Source organism: Zea mays, chromosome 5 (assembly GCF_902167145.1).
Source record: "Zea mays cultivar B73 chromosome 5, Zm-B73-REFERENCE-NAM-5.0, whole genome shotgun sequence".
NCBI lineage: Eukaryota > Viridiplantae > Streptophyta > Magnoliopsida > Poales > Poaceae > Zea > Zea mays.
This window is the reverse complement of record NC_050100.1, coordinates 212672667-212697929: the sequence shown is the minus strand read 5'-3', so window position 1 is coordinate 212697929 and position 25263 is coordinate 212672667. Positions and strand designations below refer to the sequence as shown.

General features: G+C 51.5%; 2 protein-coding genes across 3 annotated transcripts; one reads left to right on the top strand and one right to left on the bottom strand.

The window, feature by feature from the left end:
• Window positions 1–2185: 2185 nt before the first annotated feature.
• On the top strand, window positions 2186–4600 carry LOC109940002 (protein trichome birefringence-like 20). The gene is made up of 2 exons (XM_020538679.1): window positions 2186–3434; window positions 3556–4600. Exons 1-2 carry the CDS (start codon window positions 2937–2939, stop codon window positions 4312–4314), a joined length of 1257 nt encoding a protein of 418 aa, XP_020394268.1. The 5' UTR covers window positions 2186–2936; the 3' UTR covers window positions 4315–4600.
• Window positions 4601–5604: 1004 nt separating this feature from the next.
• Window positions 5605–9433, bottom strand: LOC100216912 (PRM5N superfamily protein). 2 transcript variants are annotated; one of them, XM_035967757.1, is made up of 5 exons: window positions 8714–9433; window positions 7928–8482; window positions 6789–7800; window positions 6162–6710; window positions 5605–6063 (listed from the first exon to the last, which is right to left on the bottom strand). In XM_035967757.1, the coding sequence occupies exons 1-3, from the start codon at window positions 9380–9382 to the stop codon at window positions 7564–7566; spliced, it is 1461 nt and encodes a 486-aa protein (XP_035823650.1). In that variant the 5' UTR covers window positions 9383–9433; the 3' UTR covers window positions 5605–6063; window positions 6162–6710; window positions 6789–7563. The 2 variants fall into 2 exon arrangements, with proteins under 2 accessions (XP_035823650.1, NP_001136770.1); NM_001143298.1 differs by lacking the exons at window positions 5605–6063; window positions 6162–6710 and having other exon boundaries at window positions 7457–7800; window positions 8714–9321.
• Between the last annotated feature and the right edge of the window lie 15830 nt (window positions 9434–25263).

Genomic DNA, 25263 nt, shown 5'->3' with positions numbered 1-25263 from the left:
ACTTCTCACTTCTCTATAGGATCGTAGCGTTAGCGCGAATATATGCTAGTATATAAAGAAGATGTAGTCTTATATCAGTATAAAACAACTCTAAATATGTTCTCCAAATTTCCAACCCAAAAACTATTGAATTGATTCAAAATCTATCAAAAACTTGGTTAGCCGACTTAAAGGATCGACTATTGTAGCCAGCTTGCCAACAGAAAGTTGATCTGACTTGGATCAGGGGACGGTCTGTTCGACTTTGGGCATCGGGATTCCTCGAGTTTGTGGGGTATCCTGGTTGACTTTGGCCACTCACTCGATCGGACCGTTGATTTTTTTTTAAAAAATTGACCACTCGTATTTTTCAAAAAAGAATAAGTTACCATTTATTTTTTATTTATTTTATCACTTAAGGTAGTTTGTGTTTGACTTAAAATTTTACATTTTTGAATAAATATTTTGAATAAGACGAGTGGTAAAAGTTTTCGAAAAAAATCAACGATGTCATATATATTTATCAACAGAGATAGTATTGTGTATAAACACTTTCTATTGTTTTCTTTGGAGAGGGGGGAATCGGTAGAATCTTGTAAGCATACAATGGGCTTGACTTCCCGTGTATTGTTCTCTGTGCAGATATGAAAGGTTGTTCTAAATGGGAAATACTCCCTTCGCCTTTATGGGCCGGTCTGTATTCAAGTGAAACTCGAGGCCTATTGAAACTGTGTAGCTGATGGTCTTGACTCGACGAAACTGAACGCTCCAATGCTCCTTCCAACTTTATGGGCCAATCCGAGTACCGCAAACTAAAGGTTGTCACAAGCAAGCATGTATTAGGCCGCATGTGGGCTAGATTTTTACACGGGCCAGCTCTTTTTCATCTGAGCGTCTTGACGAATAGTACAGACGAAGGGATTTACGTAGACGTTGGTGATGTCCTCCGGAAAAGAAAAAAAATTCCTACATGAACATGATGCGCCCCGAGGACTATGGCGATTTTGTTTAGCCTTTTTTCAGTTTCTGGTCAAAAAAAAATGTTGCGGACATGGACAGTAGGAATCGGTCGAGTCGGAATTCATTGATTTCTAAATCCTATGGTTTAGTACCATCTCCGTACTTAATCTTTATTATACTCAGATAATTTTTACAGCCAAATTATTTTATAATTAAATTATCAGAAAAGCTGATAAAAAAACCTCCTATGTCGGGACCGCCTGAGGCTGTCTGCAGCGCTCTCTGTTGATGCCCCCTCTCCTTGATTTAGCGTCAACAGTACTGCGCTAGCTCCTGCAACGGTTACCACTAAAGCTGCTATAGTGGTAGCGCATGCAACGGGGATTCACCGGATCTTGGGGGAGCGAGTCGGCCCCCTGCTCTGAAGCAATGTGCGCAACAGTGTGTTTTTAGTAGAAAATATATTGATAAGGGTGATGTATAAGTAGGTAAAACAATATTTTATGGTGGTAGTGAGGTATAGGGGGAGTATTTAGGGGAAACTGCTGCATGAGATGAAAAAATAGGGGGTCAAATGTTGATGATGTGACGCAAAAAAGTGATTTAGGGGGAAAAATTTATGAGAAACCGCTGTGGATAGCCTGAGCCACGATTCTCGCGTACCTCCTCGTGTCGCTGGTCTCCTTCAGCCTCTGCGGTTATAAGGCTGCCCAACGCTTCCCGCGGCCGCTCCCTCTCCCCTTCCGTAGAGGCAACAGGAAGCCCCTAGATGCTGCACCGCTGCCCTCTAAAGTGACCCCTACGGTGTAGCCGTGCGTTCTCCTCTTCTCTCTCCCTCTGGATTCAGCGTGCGCTCGCTTCCTCCCCTTGTACTGTGTTGCGGGTCCACGATTAATTGTTAGTATATGAAAAATTGATAAATGATGAAAAATAGGTATAGAAAATGATATTTTATGGTTGTAGTGAGGTATAGGGGAAAAAATAAAGAGAACCGCTGCAAAGATAAAAAAATAGGGGATAAAATAGTGATGATGTGACGTAAAAAAGTGATATATAAGAAAAAATCTAGAACGAACCGTTGCTGATAGTCTAAAGTTAGTGGCAATGTGCAACACTACCACCATCTGCTTTCATCAATGCTGCAACATATCGCGGCTTGCCTCGCATTGCTCACCATGTTGCTTCGTTCGGTTGCTATATAATAAAGGTGATCTGACCACGGCGCAAGCACTGGACAAGATCACCACGCAAGACTACGTCCTGGTCGACGTGCGGAGCGACAAGGCCAAGGCCAAGGCAGGCGTGCCACGAGCGGCGCGCCGCAGCTGCCAACGAACGCGAAGAACAAACTCGTCTCTGTGCCGTATGAAGCCAGGAATTAGAAGACATTTTGACTTGGAAATTAGAATGTGCTAGCGTCATCACGCAATGCTCTGCTCTCAGGCTGGAAGAGCTTCCGAGCAAGCTGAGGGTCCTTCTTTGTTTGGCTGTGTTCTTCGAATGCTGTAAGTTTCGGCTTTCTGTTGACAATGTGGTGGCCTTGTCGCTTCAAGCCGCCATTGGTGGAACTGCTAAGCAGTTCCACGTTTCCTGAGTCAAGGACAAAGTCTTCAGGTTCTCTGTTTCTGCTAAGCCTATGTGGTTCTTTCCTTGTCGTCTTCTTTCGTTCTCCTGTAATCTCTTCAAGTTCTTCTTTCACCTACGGGTCAACCACTCGTATCCACGACAGGTCAGTAGTAAGTACATGGATGATGCCATGATGGATCGACCACAGTGCGAGCTCGCCAAGGAAAAGCAACCCGAAAATTTTTTTCCGGGTATTGAGTTGACTCCCTCATGTTGTCGGTACTGCTACTGATTCGTGCCCGATCGAGCCCCCACACGTTCTTGCACGTCGACGTTGGCACAACAGCAGAACACTACTTGATTGATCATCGGCACGCAAAACATAAAATGAAACCACCGACTGCTCATTGCAGCCGGCGTGAGTTTCCAAGATGAAGCCTAACAGCAGCAGCAGCAGCAGCCAGGTCGTCCGCAGAGCTGCATCCACCACCGGCCTGCTCTTCGTCGTTCTGCTCGTCGCCTTCACCGCGTCCAACTACTCGTCGCTCGACACCGACCGGCTCCTTGATGTGCCGCCCAACGCCGCGTCTCACGTGCAGACGACGGCGCCATCTTCCTCCTCCTCCCTCGAGGTCGAGAAGAGCGCGGCGTGTGACGACGTCGCGAGAGGCGAGTGGGTGCCCGACCCGGCCGCGCCCTACTACACCAACGCGACATGCCCGTTCATCGACAGCCGCCAGGACTGCATGAAGTACGGCAGGCCCGGGCTTGATTCCATCCTCCGGTGGCGGTGGCAGCCGCACGGCTGCAACCTGCCCCGCTTCGACCCGGCCGCCTTCCTCGGCCTCGTGCGCCACAAGTCCATGGCTTTCGTCGGCGACTCCGTCGCTCGAAACCACATGCAGTCGCTCATGTGCCTCCTCTCTAAGGTACGCACATGCTTTTGGTTCAGTGCAGCGTACCAGCATCAGCGGACGTTGCATTGCATTGCAACGTTAGATCATCATACGCTGATAGATAGGCTCGGTTGCCGCGCGCGCGCGCGCGCAGGTGGAGTACCCGCAGGAGATGCAGCCCAAGGACTGCATCCACTGCACGCGCACCTACCACTACCGCGAGCACAACTTCACGGTGACCGTGTTCTGGGCGCCGTTCCTGGTGCGCTGGAACCTGACGCGCGCCGGGGCGCTGCAGTTCATGGACCCGCACAACGTGTACCTCGACGAGGCCGACCCGGAGTGGGCGCGCCAAGTCGCGGGCTACGACTACGTCGTCCTCAACGGCGCCACGTGGTTCACCCGCCCCGTCGTGCTCCACGAGCGCGGCCGCGTCCTGGGCTGCAGCGACTGCGGCGACCCCAACGCCACGTTCGTGCCGCCGCACCACGCCGTGCGCGCGTCGTTCCGGACCGCGCTCCGCGCGCTGCGGGAGGCCCCGGGGTTCCGCGGCAAGGTGGTCGTCCGGACCGTGGCGCCGCCGCACTACGAGAACGGCAAGTGGTACGACGGCGGGAACTGCCTCCGGACGCGGCCCATGCGGAGCGGCGAGACGGGCCTCCCCGACACGGAGGCCGCGTTCCACGCCGCTCAGGTGGAGGAGTTCCGCGCCGCGGCGAGCGCGGCGCCGCCAGGGCGGTTCGTGCTGCTGGACGTCAGCGAGATGATGCAGATGAGGGGCGACGGACACCCCGGCCAGTACGGGCACTGGCCGCACGAGAAGGTCGGCTTCGGCATCGACTGCGTGCACTGGTGTTTGCCAGGCCCCATCGATGCTTGGAGCGACGTGTTGCTTCATTTGATCACTAATTGACACATGACACGCATGTTCATGTTGTTATTCTGTACATGTTGCATCGAATTGGATGCAGAAGTGTAATGATTTATGTATTCTGCCATAGAAGCCATTGTGCGCTATACAGCGTTTGTGCACATCCTACTAGTCGAAGCTGCGTACTTCTACTTCTGCCATCAGGGAAACTTAAAGGTTGTCAAGCCCTGGTCGGTGGCTGATGTCTATTCTGAAACGGGAACAGAGGAATCGGGTATGTGACACCAACAACAAACACCACGTTATTATCAACCAGAAATCAACTACAGACCTCAGATGTTTTCAGTTGTGATGTGCAGAAGATGGCTGGATCCAAGACACAGATTGCCGCTGAATAGATGACATCTTACTGTTTGTTAGTAGAGTCACTACGAACCATGGATTACCGCCTGCTGTTCAGGCTACAGCTCTGATGAAACTTGCCCCGATGCTTAGTCTATTTTCAATCCATAGTATCATACACATCTAATACATGTCATATAATTTTTTTAATAATGTGGTAAGATAGTTAAGAGGAAAAAGAAAAAAAATATCTTGAGAGAGATACTACTTAGGCATGAAATCATATGCATTGAAACTTTTAAAATATCCCACATCTCGTATTCTCACATATACTATCATATAATATTTTGTAGAGGATCGGAAAGTATTCAATGATGCTATACATTGTGATAATTATTTTCATATAATATGGCAGCTTTAGATATTGTGACAATATACAATGGACACTTAATAGCCTTAAAAACGAATACCTTTTTCTTTCCAGATGGCCATACTAAACTTAGGTCTAGTTTGACAACTTCAATTTTTTTAAAGGATTCTCATTTTTTCTTGGAAAAATAAACTAATTTCCCTTGAAAAAATAAAAACCACTTGAGAAAATAGGGTTGTCAAACTAGCCCTTAGGGGTAGTTTAGTAGCAAGGGAATTAGATGGGATTGAGGGAATTAAAATGCTCTTCCTATTCAAAATCAAATATAAAGGGGATTTCAGTCCCTCAATCCCCTTGCTTCCAAACAATCTCTTAATCTTCTCCAATTCCATTCTCCCAAACTATCCCTCAAGATGGCACTGCCATGAACTTAGTGGTCAACGAAGATATGTGTTAATTCCTCTTTTATGTGATTAGTCAACCAGCTCAACCACCGAAGTTGTTTAGTTGAGCAGCCTGAAGTGTCTGATCCGATTCCCTGTCCAGGAAAGAACAACGGAATCATGGATTGCACGTTGCACGTATTCCCGGTATCCGATCCTTTTTTTTTTGACTCGATCGATCGTGATCACGATAGTATAAGCAAAGTTGCAGCAGAAAGAAGTAGCTTAGTTGCTGAAGGAAGTCAACCACTCGGGAGCCGGACGCAATGGCTGGCCCCAAAAGCAAGAGAAAAGACTATCCTGGACAACTTTTTGCTTCCTTTGAACAATGCCGAGTTACTTTGCTTCGAACAATGGCAAAAAAAAAATCTTTTAGCTTGAATGGTAGCACGAACAGTGCTATTGTCGAGAAAGCAGCATCTGCAGCAGCAGCTCGCTCCACAGGTCGATCGGCCCCGGCAAGCACCAATGCAGGCAGTCCACCACGAAAGTTCCCTCGACGCTGCCACCGGGCGGGTGACCGTACCGGCTCGGGTGCCCGTCCGGCCGCAGGTCCATCGCCTCCGTGATGTCCAGCAGCAGCAGGTCCGTGCCGTCCCTCCGCATCACCGCCTCCGTCTCCCTGAGCGCGTCAACCTAAAGCACAGAGAAGGATTCATCAAGTCATTACATGCCAGATACTCAGATGCCCGCGTTCCATGTCGCAAAGAATCGACGGCACGTCGATTTCCCACCTGCGCTGCGCGGTACTCGGCCTCCACGGCGCCAAGCTCGCGCTCGCGGCGCCGGAATGGGCGTGTGCGGACGCAGTCGCCGCCGGTGTTCCACTCCCCGTTCTCGAAGTGCGCGGGCGTCACCGTGCGGAGGATGACCTTGCCACGGAACCCTTCGCTGGCCGCGATGGCGCCCAGGGCCGTGCGGAACGCGGCGCGCACGGCACGGGGCACGGGCAGCTCGGTCGAGTTTCCGGCGGCGGCGGCGGCGGCGTTGCGCCCGACGACGCGCCCTCCCTCGCGGTACACCGATGGGCGCAGGAACCAGTTGGTTCCTGACATGACGACGTAGTCGAAGTCGGCGATGTGCGAAGCCCACCGGGCGTCCGCCGTGTCCAGGTGGAGGTCCCACTGGCCGAGCGTCGCGTTCGACAGGTTGGCCTTCACCAGGAAGGGCGACCAGAAGAGGGAGATGGTGAAACCGTAGCTGCCGTAGCGGTAGTCGCGCCGGACGACTCTCCCCGTCACGTCGATCTCCGGCGCCGTCCGGACCTCCACCGGTTGTGCCTCCTGCAACATGGTCGGCGCGTCTCATCAGGAGCCTGGAGGAGACGAGCAAGAAAATAAGCAAGTCCCCGAGCTGCATACCTTGGACAAGAGGCAGAGCAAAGATTTGGCGTGGTTCCTGGAGAGGGAGTCTCCGACGAAGGCCATGGACTTGCCCCTCATGGCCTCCAAGAACCGCGCCGCATCGAAGCGCGGGAGGTCACACCCATCCGGCCTCCACCGCCACCGCATGAACTCGAGGCTGGGCTTGCCGAACTTCAAGCAGTTCTGGTGGTCGTCGATGAACGGGCACGTCAGGTTCGTGTAGTACGGCGCCTCTGTGTCCGGCACCCACTCTCCCCGCGTGAAGTCGCAGGCACTGGCGACGCCAGCCGGAGACGGCGACGAGGAGGAGATGTGCGGGTGACGATCAGAGAAGGTCATGTCGTAGAGCGAGACAAGCGCAAGGAGTAGCAGGACGATGATAGGTGTGGCAATGGCGGGCGATCGCCTTGGGGACGACGGGCTGTTCTTGTGTGGCATCATGATCGACGGACGCAGCTATGTTCTGACGGATACGATTCAGGACGCTTTCTTGTTCAGAAGTCAAGGGATGGGAGAACGGAGAAAATGCAGGATGTGCAGCGCAGCTTGCGCTTTGTATTGCCTGCTGGCGATGCAGGTGAAAGTGTGCGTGGCACGACTGCCACTTCTGAGTTCCTTCTACAGAAAACCCTGCTCACTGTGCGTGTGATATTAGGCTTATAATTGTGCAAAAAAAAAGTGAATTTACTTTGCTCTGGACATGGCCAAAACATCAATTTACAGAAGTTGCATTTTGCACCACTCACTCAATGTCAAGACAACACGAGCAATGCTATCGATGAGCATCCAGCATCTGGAAAAGCAGCTCGCTCCACAGGTCGATCGGCCCCGGCAGGCACCAGTGCAGGCAGTCCACCACGAAGCTCCCCTCCACGCTGCCGCCAGGCGGGTGTCCGTACCGGCTCGGGTGCGCGTCCGGCCGCAGTTCCATGGCCTCCGTGATGTCCAACAGCCGCAGCTCCGCGCCGTCTCGATGCGATGTCGCCTCGGTTTCCCGGAGCGCGTCAACCTACGTACGGCCCAAAAGACAGCCATCAGATTTGAATCTGCAAACCACTAGTAGTCATTCTTGTCACGTCTCCGCCTCCGCGTAGAGACTAGATGGAGGGCATGGCATAGGGGGTCGATTTTCTCACCTGTGCCGCGCGGAACTCGGCCACGACGGCGTCCCGGGCGCGCTGGCCGCGGCGAAACGGCAGCGTGCGGACGCAGTCGCCGCCGGTGTTCCACTCCCCGTTCTCGAAGTGCGCGGGCGTGACCGTCCGGACCAGGGCCTTGCCGCGGAACCCCTCGCGGGCCGCGATGGCGCCGAGCGCCGTGCTGAACGCGGCGCGCACTGCGCCGGAAACGGGCATCTCGGTCGCGTTGTGGGCGCCGCTGGCACCGCTGTTGCGCCCGACGGGGCGCCCACCCACGTGGTACACGGAGGGGCGGAAGAACCAGTTGGTGCCCGAGAGAACGATGTAGTCGAAGTCGGCGATGTGCGCCGCCCACCGGGCGTCCGGCGTGTCGAGGTGCATGTCCCATAGGCCCAGGCCGAGCTCCGCGTTAGAGAGGTTGGCCTTAACCAGGAAGGGCGACCAGAACAGGGAGACGTTGAAGCCGTGCCTGCCGTAGTGGAAGTCTCGCCGGACGGCCCTCCCCGTCACATCGATCTCCGTGTTCGTGACGATCTCCACCGGCTGTGACACCTGCAACAAATATTAATATAGGAACGTCCGTTGCTTCAGCAGTAGAGGAGCAGAAGGACATGAACTGAATCAAACAAACAAAACAACCACTGTGTGGTGTGGTCTGTGTGGCAGTGGCACTAGAAGAAGTTGCCGGATCGGCGTGCCATGAGACGCGAACAAGATATGTTCTCGTGGGAGTCGCCAAGAGCAACGTGCTGTCCAACGGCAACATGCATGGGATGTACGTACCTGGGAGAGGATGCACAGCAGAGACTTGAGGTGATTCCTGGCGAGGGAGTCCCCGACGAATGCCATAGACTTGCCCCTCATGGCCTCCAAGAACCGCGCCGCGTCGAAGCGGGGGAGGTCGCACCCGTCGGGCTGCCACCGCCAGCGCAGGAACTCGAGGCTCGGCTTGCCGAACTTGATGCAGTTCTGGAGGTCGTCGATGAACGGGCACGTCAGGTTCGTGTAGTACGGCGCCACGTCGTCCGGCACCCATTGGCCCCGCGTAAGGTCGCAGGCCTCGACGGTGGTGGCGGCCGGAGACGTCGAAGACGAGGAGGAGTTGATCGGAGACGACGACGACGACGACGTGTCCGGAACCGTCGAAGACGAAGGGGTAGTGGCCAGACTCGGCGTCGTCGTCGACGACGACGACGACGCAGAGGAGGCGCGGCGTATGTACTGGTAACTATCAGCGAAGTTGATGTCGTAGAGCGAGAAGACGGCGAACGCCAGCAGGACGAGGACCGGCGTGGCAACGGCGACGGAGATCTTTCGAGACGACGGGTTGATGTTGTGGAGCTTCATGGTCGAGTGGCTTGCTTTGGGTAGGAGAGAGGGCCGCATGGAACGGAAGAAGAAAAGGTGCACGCTTGCCGCAGGGTGTGTCGTGTGCAGGTAGCTGGTACTCATAGTCGTTGTTTCTGCGGCGGCCGTGGGGGTCAAAGTGCGCGTCGCGCGACGCGACAAAGCCATTTTCTCTCTTGGCGACGGAACCTGGTACGCTGCATTGTTCACTATTCCCTGGTTTAACTGACGACGAAGCATCTCCGCTAGCAACTAATATACAGTATTATATATAGATTTGCTAAATCATACGTGTCTGATTATTGCTTTACTTTTAAACGACAAATGAAATTCATCTAATCTCAGGACTTATCTTCAACTTTAGGATGCACTATTTTCTTTTTTTGCAGCTAATTCATCTTCACATCAAGTACATATCCAATAGAAAATATGTGCTGTATATTATAAGATCAACCGTGTATATTTTTTAACACCCCGTGTCTTCTTTCTGAATTCTGACGACGATAGTGTTCTGAAGTGCGTCGCGAGGTCAAATTCAGGTTGCTGGCTTGCTCTGCACATTCCAGGGACCAGGGTGTGGGCGAATCGATCCATGTGGCTCGAAATCAAGGAGCCCGTGCCCCGTACCGTTGTCTGTTTCAGCCCGAAGAGGCGAATACTAGGAAGACTAGGGATGAAAATGGTTTCGGTATTTTTCGGTATTCCGGAAACCAATTTTAAAATTTTTCGATCAGATTCACTGTTAACGGTATTTTTCGAAAAACGGAATCGGTTTTTAGATTTTTCTATCGGAATTGGTATCGGAATCGGTGTGGTGTTTTACCGACTGTTTCCTTCGGTTACCGTTTTGTCGGAAATTACCGGATTTGTGTCTCAGAATTTTCCGGAATTGTGTTTCGAAAATTTCTGGAAAATTGTGTCTCGGAATTTTTCGGAATTGTGTTTTAGGTTTTTTGGATTTTTCCATAATGTGATTTTTCGCATTGCCTATAGGTCTCTAGATAAGGATTACTTATTTTTATATTTTTTGGACGCCTTAAGATTTTTTTGGATGGATTGTGTTGGAAGGCAGTTGGGACCACCCTTTTTTATGCATATGTTATGTACTAGTAATATATAATGATAGAGAGCCGGCAGTCTGTCTTTTCCACACACTAGGTTTTAGGGTTTTCTTGTGAGGTTGTGAAAAAACTCTATATGTGAGAAAAAAATATTTCATAAGTAAGCATGCCATGCCAGCTAGATCGAGTGGATATTGTGAATTGTGAGCTTTGAGAACGAGTGGATATTGTGAATTGTGAACTTTGAGTCTGTGAACTTGTTATAATGTGAACTTGTGACCTTTGTAAATTTTTTATATTATAAATTTGTGATCCTAGTGAACTTATTATATCATGAATTGTGAACTTGTGGTCATTGTGATCTTTTGTCAACTTTGTTGTATTGTGAAGTTTGATATGTTTACCGATCGTATTTTAGATTTTGACTGTTACCGGTGTATTTTCCGCACCAAACTTTCGTTTCCGATGTTTTCGAAATACCGATATCGTTTACGTTTACGGAGTTACCGTTTTCGATTTTGTTTCCGATAAAAAATATGAAAACAATAATAGTTTTAGTGTTTACCGACCGTTTTCATCCCTAAGGAAGACTAGGCATTGGCAAGAGATGGTCGGAGAGAATTGCATATTTGCAATTTCAAGGAAGATTCAGAAGAGTCGTCACCGAGGCATGTCGGATGACACAACAAGGTCTGTTGAGGTTGTGTTTGGTTTGTATTTTGTTGTGGTTTTTGTCCTTCAAAATCTAAAAGTTAAACCAAAGATCTCGTTCTAGCGGTAGACAGGTTCGAACTCATAATCTCTGATTTTGATATCATATTAAGTTACACGTACCGATCGATTTAATCCAAAAACTTAAGATGATATGAAGATATGAACAATTCCCTCATACTCCATCGTCCTAAAATATAGTTCTATCTAGCCTCTTTTATCCATCCACGTTCGAATGAATAGTAATGAGTGTAGATATACATACAAACTAATAGATCAATTAATGAATATATGTTTAAAATAAAACAAATTATATTTTGAACGGAGGGAGATATAAAGAAAAAAACAATAGTTCTTTCATGAGGGAGTTATTCGTAGACGAGAAGACGACGGGACTACGTCACAAGCGCTATCGATATCAGATGATGACTTCCTCCAGTTTAGTATATTTTTTTTTTGTCTAACTAGGATCGGACCGCTGTCTGGCTGTCTCGTTTGTATGGAACATCGAACATTCGTACTACAGATTTAGGGGGTGTTTGGTTTCTAGGGACTAATGTTTAGTCCCTAGATTTTATTCCATTTTAGTTCCAAAATTGCTAAATATAGAAACTAAAACTTTATTTTAGTTTCTATATTTAGCAATTTATACACTAAAAAGGAATAAAATGAAGAGACTAAACATTAGTCCCTAGAAACCAAACACCCCCTTAGGGACCCGCAGTTTTGCTCTATAAAAGCAGTACTTCTATTTCTTTTTAAAAGAACCCCCGAATGCCAAAGGTGCTTTGAATCTATCAATTCTTGCCAACGGGGAAAACAGAAACAGCTTTGGCTTTTGAGCCACGAGAGCTCCTCGATTCCGACTTTCCCAGAGATGCACGCCTTGACTTTTCAAGCGCTTAGCTGACCGAGTAAGAGCAACAGTACGTGATCGAGAAAGAGGAAAGGGACCCATCTCAACTTGATACTAACTTCCGAGTGCTTGCAGAGTTGCAGGCTTGCAGTTGCAGCTAGCGCCAGCTACTGTTAATCCACCTCTCTAGTGTCGAGGCCTCCCAAGTCCCAATCTGCTTTTCCGGTCTCTAGGCCGTGTGCGCACCACGGAGAGCGACGCCCTCTGAAGCCCTTCGGCTCCGAGCTAGATTGCCTCGGCGTGCAGCGGTGCAGGACTGGACGCGGTCGCGCGCTGGGGCCGTGGCGTGAGCGACTCCAGGTCGACGAAGATGGGGCCATGGGCGATGGCGACGACGACGACGACAGTGATGGCGGTGACCAGGGCAACTAGTCACTATAGTACAGTCATGGAAACGTGGTTTGGCGATGGAGAGAGGGAGCGATGTATATGTAGATGGGCTGTGTGTGCAAAAGGCCGGAAACCCAGGCCTCCAAACGAACAAGGAATGGAATGGCATGCTTCACAGCCCGGATTTTTCCGGTCCAAAAATACGGAGATCGAGGGTCATGCCAACATGGACTTCTTGGCTGAGCTTCCATCTGCGCAGAATTCCGAGTTCAGATGGATCATTCCTTCCTTAGCTAGTTAGCTGCTAATTTTGCGAACGTGTTTCGTTGTAATGTCAAATATCAGAGCAGATCGTTACCAACAGGTACTGCATTGAAACCTAACCAAACAAAAGCACAAGTAGCCCCCCTGATCTCCTCCGGAACCGGGCCGGACCGCCGGAGCAACATCATTCGCCATGAACGGAAGCGACGACGACGTGTCAGTAGTAGTACCGGCGGTTGTGGTTGTTGCGGATGGCACAGCAGCCGAGAGAGTAGACGACCATGAGGAGCACGAGGACGGCGACGTTGAGCTCGGCCACGGTCCTCCAGTGGAGCCTGGCGGTGGCCACCACGCCGGCCTTGCACGCGTCGCACTGGAAGCACAGCACCCGCCGGTCGTTGCTCCACACGCGGCAGTCGATGGCGTCCGCCGCCGTGGCCGCGCCGGACGCCGGGGGTGCCCAGAACGTGGCGTTGACGTGCTGGAGCCCGCAGTACGCCGGCGGCTTGCAGCAGCCAGACTGCGCCGCGCGCGCACCGTTGCCATTACACAAGAGAGTATACACATTACTCCCTTCACCCCGTAGAATAAAGTGTACATGTTTTTAGAAAATTTAACATTTTAAAAATTTGATCAACAATTCAGCAAAAAAAATATTTTTCGTGTAGGCATGTTATATGTTTGAATTTGTATTAAAAAAAACTTTAATGCGATGCTCAATTTATATTTGTTGATGTCATATTTTAAAAAAAAATTAATGGTCAAGGTATAAAGACTTTGTCAAAAAAAAACACATACACCTTATTTTATACGATGGAGGGAGTGTATAGTACTGTATGCTTGCACTCTGGCATGTCGAGTGGACCCACGTACTGTATGCCGTGCATGGTGCCATATATGTATTGCCATGCAAGTATGCAACGCAACTGGCGGATCTCCGCCTCCGTGCATGCGTACCTGAACGAGCGGCAGGTACCGCTGGTACAGCTCGCCGCCGTTGGTCCCGCCGGCCCAGCCGCCACCGCACACGCCCGCGTCCTCGATGCAGCTCTGGATCCGACGCCACGTCTCATAGTCCCCGACCATGTCCTGCAGCCAGTCGGAGTAGTCCGCGATCCGGTACTCCCCGTACCCGGCCCCGGACACGGCGGAGGCGGCGCCCCGGTTGGTGACGGCGAACGCGAAGGCGGTGGCCACGAACATGCCGATGAGGATCACGAAGATGGCGACGACGTACGCCCAGAGGAGCGGCGTGGCGCGGCAGCACGCGCCGGCCAGAGCCAGGAGCGACAGCAGGAGGAACGCGGCGCCCAGCGCCATGGCGGGCGCCCGCACCAGGCGCTGGCACTCGCTGGCCGGTTGCGCCAGGACGTAGGCGCCCGCGCCGATGAGCGCCACGGAGGCGAGGAGGGAGATAAAGTTCAGGGCGCCCAGGATGCCGTTGGAGAGGCTCACCATGGTTGGAGTGCTGGACCCCTACGTGCACACGTCCTTTCTCGTCCCAATATGTGTTATGTGATGATCTGTCGTCCTACAGAACAAATGGCTTACGTACGTATATGCGTTTGCCTCGCTCTAAGCTGAAGGGTTGATTTCGGCAATCCTAGTAGCCCTTGTTCGCTTCATTCGACTGATGTTTCGGGATCAAGATTGGAAACAAAAGAGCGGGAAATGTGGCCAAGGCATTGATTTTCTTGGGTTTGCGCCGTGCTCCGATAACCGAGTTTACGCCCTGACAGAACTGAGATTTATCCCGGAATTTCAAGCTCTTTCGTACTAGAAGATGGCAATGTGGCAATTCATGACGATTATTCGGGAGGCTTGCCACAAAATGCGGCAGTCCCAAGAGGACAAAGTGATACCGACTCTAGCTTGCGTTTGTACTGTATTATTGATATAGTGGAGTTTGAAATATAAAATAAAATAAATAGTCTGTCGAAGATATCTCACAGTTTTGTATCGTGTCGCTGCACCACCACGTCAACAACCATATAACCAATTATGAATTATGAAGCCTATAGCACCTCCAACAAAACACCATATATTGAGCCTAAATAAGACCTGGTTTAAACTGTTTAGGGCCAAAAAAACATCTATAACTCTAATGTTTAGTTCTATATCATATTATTAAAAAATAAATCATGTTATATAGGAAAAAGGTTAAAAATAGTGTAAAAATGAGAATATATACGACTCTGGTATATAGGGTCCTATATTTAGAACCGGAGAGGTAGGGTCCTATAATTATTTGATAAATTTTTTAAAATATACCCTTTGATAGAGCATATTTTTTATGTTAGAGTCCAATATTTCAAAATACAACTTGTTTATAACTTCTATTGGGGCAAGCTCTTAGATATTTGTTGTCATAATAAATTTGAAGTTCTTTAGATGTAGATATTTGTTGAGATCTTTCTACAATGTGTACAAAAGTGGCATTTATCCATGGCTAGGGATGGCAACAAGGCGGGATAGGATCAGAGACTAGTCTCTTATCCCACCCTGTTCTCCAAAACCCATTCCCCGCCCCCGTCTCGTTTATCTTAACGGGAACAAACATATCCGCATCCATGTCCGTGTGGATCCCTGTTTTCCATTATTTGGGGCCCCACGAAGAGTACCAACACAAAAAATAAACATTTATTGGATAATAATAATTAAAAATATATGAATTATCAAAAGACAATAGAACAAAATAATTCTAAAACAATTAACAACCATATAATACAAATCATAAATTACAAGTCGCAATTGTTTCAGCTTATAATATACGCAAATACACACTAGAGTTTCTTATCGGATCCCAATAGAGCCTTGTGGGGTAAGTTTCTTCCTCGTACACGACCCATTAATTTTTGGACCCCACCTTGTTAGCGGCGTAGGGGAGAAACTGTCCCTGTACATATCTCGAATGGGTCGGATTCCAACCTTGAATGGTCGGATTCCAACGAGGCCTGACTCCACAGGAATTTTGCTATCCCTATTCATGGCTCATATCTGTATAAGGAAGGTGTCACCAATATCAAATGATATACATCACAACACACTATACCACTATATTTCACACAAATTTAAGGGCATGATAGAAGTAATTATATATAGGACGTGTGTTGTGATAGACATCTCAAAGTTAAGTGTAAGAGCCCCTTTGTAATTGTATAGTTTCTTATTTTGAGTGTAAGTCAGTTATAATATTTAATTTCTACTTGCTTAGACCCTATTTACTTAGAATATTATGCATATATATATATATATATATATATATATATAGGACAGGTATAACGGGAGCTCTGGGCTTCCAATAGGTAAAGGAAGCTCAGGCCGACCACCCTGCAACGTGGTTCAACCCAACGCACCGACTCAACCAGGCTGTTGGGTGCGACACCCGTCCTATGCACGCAAAAAAGGAATGCATGCATGAGTCAAACATGTTCCCTAGCTTCTTCAGGAGCTCCAGCGCTGAGGCCGAGTACCGCGATGTGGCCAATGGTGTAGCCGAGGCCTCCTTCCTCTGCTAGCTTCTTCAGGAGCTCCACAGCCTCCCTCCAGCGCGCCACCCTCGTTTACTACGTCAACGTCAACGCGGTTAGGGTTGAAACCAATCGAAAATGATCGAAATTGTTGGTTATTTGAAAACGATAAACTCTGGTCAGAAAGATAAATATTTTGTAGTTTCCACAAACACATAATAAAGTGACGTATTGCCTAATTTTTAAGATATAAAATACACAAACAACTCTTTTTCATCATTCATATTATTTAGAGTAATTATAGGTTTTGTTTTTCTCTTACTCATTCACTTGAACACAACAAAAGTCTGTAACTTAAATAAATTATATGCTACATGTATCTTATATTATATAAAAACGATAAAAAGCAGTATTAACATGACTCAGAAACGAAAAATACGTAAACGATCGTAAAACTAGCTAAATCGTTTTCGTACCGTTTCTAATCGGTTCCCGAAAAATTCGAAAATGATCGGAGAAAAACAATATTTGAAACGGGACGATACGGAATTTCCCGTCCCGCTTTCATCCCTAAGCGTGATCTACCTCTCCACCAATCCCGTGCAACATTAGCACACGAAGCATGTGAAGATTGACCTTCACTTTGTCCGCGAACGTGTCGCCACCGGTGACGTTCTCGTTCTCAGCGTCCCGACCATGTTACAGTTTGCAGACATATTCACCAAGAGGCTGCCGTTGTGTGTTTTCGCCGAGTTTCGATACAGTCTCAACACCTGTACAGGAAAGAGTTGAGGCTGAAGGGGTGTTAGCAACCTTGTTAGGGTTTTGGGTCAATCCTCATGTAATTACTTGTATACCCTGTGTAATGGGCTTGGCCCAATTACTCTGTCTATATTAATACATTAACAACTCTCGGTAGGGTTTTCATTCTCTAACCGCTATACCTTATATATATATTAGGTCTCTAGATCTATAAAAAAACACAAGTTCTTTCTGTTATATAACTTGTTTTAGACTAATCATATATTCATAAGTAGCATATGCATACAATTTGCATGTATGTCCATATTCATTATTATTTGAATGAATGTGGACGGAAAAAAGTGGGCTAGAAAGAATTATATTTTTGGACGGAGGTTGTACATTTCATGATTTAGCATGTTATTAGTATTATGTTTCTCTATATGCAATTGCTCGAAAGAGAGGCAGAGATCATTCCATTGGAGATAATGCCAGACGACGAAAGGATTTTGTGTCGATTTGTTGCTTGTTCTGCATGAGGACATCACATCACTAACATCGCCAAATTATTATGTATTGTTGTTTATGACGTCGGATATGCAAAGTTGGCTCTACAATTTTGCCAAGATATGCTAGGTGAGCAAGTATTTCCAACTGGTTCTCAAGTCTAAGAACGTTTGTTCTGATTTTCAGAGAAAAATAATATACACAAACTCAAGAACAGTTCTTTGTATCAAACATCAACCAATTCAATTTGGTTCAGACTACTTCGAGTGGGCCTCGATTCGGTCGACTTCTTGTTGCATCAGAAGTTATAATTTACAGTTTTAAGTACTCTAGCCTGGTGTAAGAAATTTTCTCTTTTTCGAGGGAGGGGTGGCCGCCGGCGCAGGGTCGTCTCCTGTCTCCACCGCCGGTTTCTTCCCACGGCGGTCGGCTTCGTCTTGACCAGGATATCCATCGTACGGCAATTGATTTAATTCGAAGACCCTGTTCAGACGGTCATTTGACCCGCGGATATCAAAGCTGCGCTGGCCTTCCGTCCTCAGCACGTAACGCCCCACGAGCCGCATGGCCCCGTCCTCCGCGTCGCGCACAAAGGCAGCCGGGTCGCGGTTCCGCAGATTCAGTGCGAAGGCAGGGCTTCGCACAACCCTTCCTCCGTGAAAAGGCATCTGGCGAGGGCACACTTCGCCCAGCACCCAACCGTGCGCCAAGGGCCACACCCCATACGCCACAAACTCTTCAACTAAATCACGCCCACTGCTCTGACCGGCGGCGCACCGAAGGGCCCCTTCGTCTGCATCTTCCTCTGCCACTTCAAAAGGCGGATACGCAGAGTAATAATGAGAGCACATCTCAGACACAGGGAGACCTTTATGGCCTTCGACAGTACCCTCCGCAACGTAAAACCAAAATTCATTCCAATTGCCCCACTTGTTGCGGGCGCACGGAACCAACTCCACTACTGGCATTGTGGTCTTACCGGTCTTCGGCGTGAATGTGCATGACCCGAACTGGGCAACTCCGTCCCCAACCATCCTCTTCTGCCAATGCAAACAATAATTCTTCGCAAAAACTTCAACAGACGGCTGCCCGCCGTACGAAGTCGTCGCCCAGACATACTTCGCTAGCGCCACCATGGCATTCGGTGTTAGCTGATGTATCTGAACATTGAATCTACGCAGGACTTCGCCGACAAACCGGTGCGCAGGCAAGCGGAGACCGGCGGCGAAGAACGCCTCAAAAACGACCAACTCACCCTCCAGCTCGGGGACTTCCTCCGTCCCCGGAGCACGAGCAACCCCGCCGCCAAAGTAGCCCAACCGCTGCATATCTTCAACGCGGGCTGACGTCATCCGTGACACACCAAAATCAACAGAGTCGCCGGCGCGCAACTCCTCCACCATCACGCTACTCAACGTCTCCTCAGACGAGGCGGCGGCCGGGGGCGCGGTGTCGGAGGAAGAAGAAGAGGACGGCATTGCTACGTACCGTCGGCGGCGGCGGGCGGTTTGCTTCACTCGAGCCAGCACTCCGGCGAGAAAAAGGAGCAGCGGAAGAAGAAGAGCAGCAAGGCGGCGGGAGGCTAGGGTTTTCACGGAGCGCGGAAGGCAAAGTTCAAACAGCGCCGGCCCCGCCCCCTTTTATAGGCAGGGCGCGGCTCTTCGGGAAACCCGCAATCCGACAGGGCGCGACGCTTCGGGAAACCCGCAATCCAACAGTACGCCGTCCATCAACGGTCACATCAGAAACCCCCGCGGAACCACTTCGAGCGAGGGCAGCGTCTCCGCCATCTAGCGACGTCTTCGGCACCAGGTGACTTTGTCGAACTGGTCCCTCGGAGGGCAAATGTTGGGGCGAAGGCAAAGACGTCACCCTTCGCTCGTCGTCTCTCGCTGCAGTCGCTGGTCTGACGAAGACAAAACGGGCAGGGACACCCTTCGCTTCATTCAGCACAAGACGAAGGCCTGCGGTGACGTCTCCCCGTAGCACGGCCTCATCCTGCTCTGAGGCCCACGTGTGATCTGGCCCATTGTAACGGGCCCCGCGTGGCCGCCTTTGTGTTACGGGCCTAGTTTGTAAAGGCATTCTTGTAATTACGGCTTGTAACCCCGCTTTATGGGAATATTCTGGGGATAAACTAGGTGTCTGAGGGCACATGCGTCCTTAACACAAGGCGCTGGGCACTCAGATACCTATAAATACCCCCGCAGTGCCCGTGAGAGGCTAGATTAACAGAGCTATTGCCCCCGTGCACGTAACCCTGTTGTCACCACCGTTCACCCTTGTTGGCCTCCTTGCTGCTGAGAGCAAGTTCCAACATTTGGCGCCCACCGTTCGTGCTACGACAAGACCACCCGCGATGGCACCCAAGAGAGCTAACCCGAAGGCTGACGAGGCTGCGAAGGCAGCACTGCTGGCCGCGAGAAAGGGCAAGGCCCTCGTCCTCACCCAATCCACCCACCAAGAGCCCACTGAAGACAACATTCCCCGCACCTGCGAAGACGACACCTTCCGCACCTGCGGGCCCGAAGGACAATCGCAGCCGCCCCCAGGCTTCGCCCCAGTGGAGGGCGCGGATCTCACCGAGGACGGCGAGGTCCTCGGCGTCTCAACAGAAGAACAGTTACAGCTGCGCGCCCTGCGCCTCAAGAACCGCAATCTCCAGAGGCAGAAAGAGATACTGGAAGCCAAGCGCCAACGTGTGTCCGCATTAGCCAAGGTGCGGCAGATGATACGCGACGAGGAGCAGAAGGCCCAAGACCTCGAGCGCGAGATCGCGCTGATGCAACGCGAAGGCCACCTCGGTCTACAGCAAGAGCCACCCCTCCAGCAGCGCGCGCAACCGGAGGACACGCGCGAAGGCCACCTCGGCCTGCAGCATGGCCCACCCCTGCAACACCGGCCGCAGCCGGAGAACCCGCGTTTCCCCCAACATGATTACGCCTTCCAGCACGGCGCACCATTCCAAGGGGTCAACTACCTCGATGAGCGAAGTCCCCTGGCGCCACACCTGCAAGTGACGCCGTGGCCAGCTAACTTCCGAGCAGGGGCATATCCCAAGTACAACGGCAGCACCGATCCGGCGCAATACATAATGAGTTATCAAGTCGCCGTTGCATCCGCCGGAGGGGACGACGCCACAATGGCGAAGTCTTTCATCATCGCCCTAGAGGGCCCAGCACTCACCTGGTTCACCAGATTGCCTCCGTTGTCCATTGATTCGTGGAGAAGTCTCAGGGACAAGTTCCTGCTCAACTTCCAAGGGTACCGCCCAGACACCGACGCCCTGGCCGAGCTCTCGCTTTGCAAGCAGCTGGAAAAGGAGACTCTACGGGAGTATTACCGCAAATTCCTAACACTCAAGTCACAGCTGCCCTCCGTCGATGATCAGATCGCTATCCACTACGCCATCAGTGGCCTTCGTGCCGGCGTCCTCTACAGTCATTGTATCAGAGATCCACCCAAAAACCTCCAGGAGCTATATCAGCTCTTTGAAAAATATGCCAAATCCGAAGAGCTCCACCAGCGCAAGATTGAGTCGCAGCGGAAGCCCAAAGATGCCCCACAGTCCAGCCGCACGTGGACGAGGACTCCGCAACCAGACTCCGGTCGAGATGGCCGCAGTCAACAGCAAGTGCACAACATCGCCAACCAGCAGCCTGCTGCTGACCCCCCTCGTGGCCAGGAATATCCCCCCCAGGGCCGCGGAAACGGAACTCGCGGCAGGGGCCGAGGGCGCGCGCAGCCGCCGCGCCGGTTCTACTGCCTTTTCCATGGCGACGACTGCGCCCACCAAACCAAAGACTGCCCCGAAACGAAGGCCACCAGAGACAGAATGGCGCGGGCGCAGCCAGCCGACAATCCTAGAATTGTCGCGCATAATTACCAACCACCCCCTCCACCATACATCCACGCTCCCGCTCCGCATCCACCGCACCACGCTTACCAACACCATCAGGAAGTACAAATCGTACCTCCTCCACCCCCACCGCCACACCAGCAACACCAAAACATCCCCCACGCCCCAAAACAGGAAGACTTCGCCGATCAACCATATCGCGGAGTCATTCACATGATAACAGGGGGGTCCAGCACTGACTTCGACACCAAGCGGCAGAAGCGGGACCATTACCGCAGCATCAACCACGTCGCCGTCACTGGCCCAGTCGTGCAGACGAAGTGGTCCCACATACCGCTAACCTTCGACGCACGAGACGTCGACCTGCGCAGCGCCCCCCACATCGACGCTATGGTTATCAATTGCAGCGTGGCAGGCTGGGACTTACACAAAGTCCTAGTCGACAACGGCAGTCAGGCGGACATCATCTTCCTCCATGCCTTCGACTGCATGGGTATAAGCCACAGCTTGCTGAAGCCTTCGGACAACCCCTTGTATGGTTTCGGCGGCAAGGGCACCTTCCCAGTTGGCAAGATAGAGTTGCCCCTCTCCTTCGGTGTAGCACCCAATGCCCGAAGTGAGCAAGTAACCTTCGACATTGTCGACATGGTATATCCGTACAACGCCATCATGGGCCGGGGCTCCATCAATAAGTTCGAAGCTGCCATCCACGAACTGTACCTATGTATGAAGATACCAGGTCCGCTAGGCGCTATCACGATCTACGGCAACCAGCAGACGGCGCGCAACATAGAGCGGGACTTCGTGCCTGGTCAGAGGAACGTACACTGCCTCACGACCCAGCGCGAGGTCCCCGCGCCCGCCAGCCCAACCGACAAGCAGCACGAGAAGGCACAGTTGCAGAGCCAAGACGGAACCAAGACTGTTCCCCTTGATCAGGCCACGCCCAAGCAGACAGTCACTATCAGCGAAGACCTCACGTCACATGAAGAAGAGAAGCTTCTCTACTGCCTGGCCAAGAATAAAGATGTCTTCGCCTGGTCCGCCCTAGACCTGGTCGGAGTCAGCCGATCCATAATTGAGCACAGCTTGGGAATTGACCCTTCGGTGCGACCAAAAAAGCAAAGGCTCCGCAAAATGTCCGACGAAAAGACAGAGGCCGCCAAGGCGGAAGTGCACCGCCTCCTAGAAGCTAAATTCATCGAGCCAGTGGCTTACCCCACGTGGCTCTCCAATGTCGTAATGGTGCAGAAAAAAAGCGGGAAATGGCGAATGTGCATAGACTTCACCAGTCTCAATAAGGCCTGCCCGAAGGACAATTTCCCGTTGCCGCGGATCAACAAAATAGTCGATAGCGCGGCCGGATGCGAGGTCATGTCACTCCTCGACTGCTTCTCCGGCTATCACCAGATATACATGAAGGAGGAAGACAAGGCTAGCACCAGCTTTATAACACCCTTCGGCACTTATTGCTTCATCAGGATGCCGGAGGGACTCAAGAATGCGGGGTCCACCTTCTCCAGACTCACCAGAACAGTACTCGAAGGGCAGGTCGGTAGAAACATATTTACATATGTGGACGACATCGTCGTCGCCAGCAAGAATAAGGAGGACCACCTCGCCGACCTCGCCGAGACATTCGCGAACATGCGAGATGCACGACTCCGCCTGAACCCGGAAAAGTGCGTCTTCGGTGTTCGCCAGGGCAAGATACTGGGTTACTTGGTGTCACACCGCGGCATCGAGGCCAACCCAACCAAGATCCAGGCCATCGTCGACATGTCGCCTCCGCAGTCCGTCAGGGACGTCCAGCGTCTGACAGGCAGACTGGCCGCTCTCAACAGATTCATCTCCAGGTCCGCCGAGCGAAGTCTCCCCTTCCTCAAAACACTCCGCGGCGCGAAAGACTTTGCCTGGGGACCGGAGCAAGCAGCGGCCTTCGCTTCACTCAAACAGTACCTGTCGGAGCTGGCCATCCTCACCAGCCCCCGACTCCTCGCTCCCCCTATTGCTTTATGTCGCGGCCTCGCCGCACGCGGTCAGCGCGGCACTAGTGCAAGAGCAGTCAGTCGAAGGCGCAGTCAGACAGTGCCCTGTTTATTATGTCTCCGAAGTCCTGACACCGTCCAAATGCAACATGACAGAGCTGGAGAAGATCGCCTACGCAGTTGTCATGTCCTCGCGCAAACTGCGCCATTACTTTGAAGCATTCAAGGTCCGAGTCACCTCTGACAGAGGGCTCGGCGAACTATTCAGAAACCCGGAGGCATCGGTGAGGATTGCCAAGTGGGCAGCCGAACTCTCCGGCTACCACATCAGCTTCGAGCCCAGGACAGCCATCAAGTCGCAAGTCCTGGCAGACTTCGTCGTCGACTGGACTGGGCCAGCAACACAGCCGGACCCGTCCACAGAGAAGATCTGGACCATCCATTGCGACGGTGCATGGTGCCATGCGGGGGCAGGCGTCGCTGCAGTCGTCACCTCACCAGCCGGAGTCAAACACAGATATGCAGCACGCCTCAACTTCGCTCTGGAATCCGACAAATGTACAAACAATATAGCAGAGTATGAAGCGGTTATCCTCGGCCTCCGCAAGCTAAGGGCCCTCGGAGTCACCACATGTATCATCAAGACAGACTCCAAGATAGTTGCCGGACAGGTCGAGAAAGACTATGCAGCAAAAGACCCCGCCCTCATGCAATACCTCGCGGCTATCCGGAGTCTCGAGAGACAATTCAAGGGATTCACCCTGCAGCATGTGGATAGGGCCAAGAACGAGGAGGCCGATGCCTTAGCCAAGGCCGCCGCCAGGGGCGAGCCCCTGCCCTCCGACGTGTTTTTTCACACCATCGGCACTCCAGCCGTCCGGAGCCCCGAAGGGCTCCAGATAACTAATGATAGCGAGGGCCACCGTATAGTCAACCTAATCATGACCGAAGACTGGAGGGCACCAATAACCCTGTTCCTACAGGGGTACTATCATCCAGCCGACGTCAGTGAGGCGAAGCGCCTCAGACATCGAAGCCGGGACTTCGCTCTGATCGAGGGCCAACTATACAAGAAAGGGGTCAGTCAGCCAATGCTCAAATGCGTCACCGAAACCGAAGGCATGCAGATCCTACGCGAAGTCCACAGTGGCACGTGCGGCTCGCACGCAGGGCCAAGGGCCCTGGCAGCCAAGGTGATCCGACAAGGGTTTTACTGGCCTGCAATGATCTGCGCCGCAAATCGGGTCACGAGGTCCTGCGAAGCCTGCCAGAAGTTCTCTCCTCGGTCAGGCAACCCCTCGCAATATACAAAGCTGATCGCCCATACATGGCCTCTCCAGCGCTGGGGCCTGGACATCGTCGGGCCCCTGCCCACCGCTCAGGGGAACCTTAAGTTCGCCTTCGTAGCCGTCGAATACTTCACCAAATGGATTGAAGCGAGGGTTGTTTCCACAATCACATCAAAGACTGCCCAAAAATTCTTCTGGCAGAACATCGTTTGCCGCTTCGGAGTACCGTCCGAGCTAACAGTTGACAATGGCAAGCAGTTCGACAGCCAAGATTTCAAGGATTTTTGTTTCTCCATCGGCACCAAGCTTGCCTTCGCTTCAGTCTATCATCCGCAGTCCAACGGGGTCGTGGAGCGCGCCAATGGGAAAATATTCACAGCTGTCAAAAAGATGCTCCTCGATGAAAGAAAAGGCAGATGGACCGATTTATTACCGGAGGCAGTCTGGGCGCTAAACACAACCGAGTGCAGGGCGACCGGGTTCACTCCTTTCCGCCTTCTATACGGATCGGAGGCAATGACCCCGCAAGAAATAAATCATGGGTCCCCGCGTACAGTTCCGTCAGCCGTCCCCGACGTGGATGAGCCAACTTCAAAAGATCTCATTGACGGAGACCGGGTCTTCGCCCTACAGGCCCTAAACAAATATCAAGCCCAGACCAAAGCATGGCGCGACCGCGCAGTCATCCCGAGGGAGTTCAGCGAGGGGGACCTCGTACTCATCCGAACAGCTCGGACGGAGTCCAAGGGCAAGTTGGAGCCCAAGTGGGAGGGCCCCTTCATAGTCAAAACAAAAGCTTCCCCCAGCGCCTACAGGCTCACAACGCCAAATGGCGAGGACCTGGAGCACT

Excerpts from the sequence above, each read along its gene's own strand:
- LOC109940002 (XM_020538679.1), top strand. The coding sequence starts at position 2,937 with ATGAAGCCTAACAGCAGCAGCAGCAGCAGCCAGGTCGTCCGCAGAGCT. Across the intron at positions 3,435-3,555 it reads TCATGTGCCTCCTCTCTAAG|GTGGAGTACCCGCAGGAGAT; the intron begins GTACGCACATGC and ends GCGCGCGCGCAG.
- LOC100216912 (XM_035967757.1), bottom strand. The coding sequence starts at position 9,382 with ATGAGTACCAGCTACCTGCACACGACACACCCTGCGGCAAGCGTGCAC. Across the intron at positions 8,483-8,713 it reads TGCTGTGCATCCTCTCCCAG|GTGTCACAGCCGGTGGAGAT; the intron begins GTACGTACATCC and ends TATTTGTTGCAG. Across the intron at positions 7,801-7,927 it reads CCGAGTTCCGCGCGGCACAG|GTTGACGCGCTCCGGGAAAC; the intron begins GTGAGAAAATCG and ends GGCCGTACGTAG.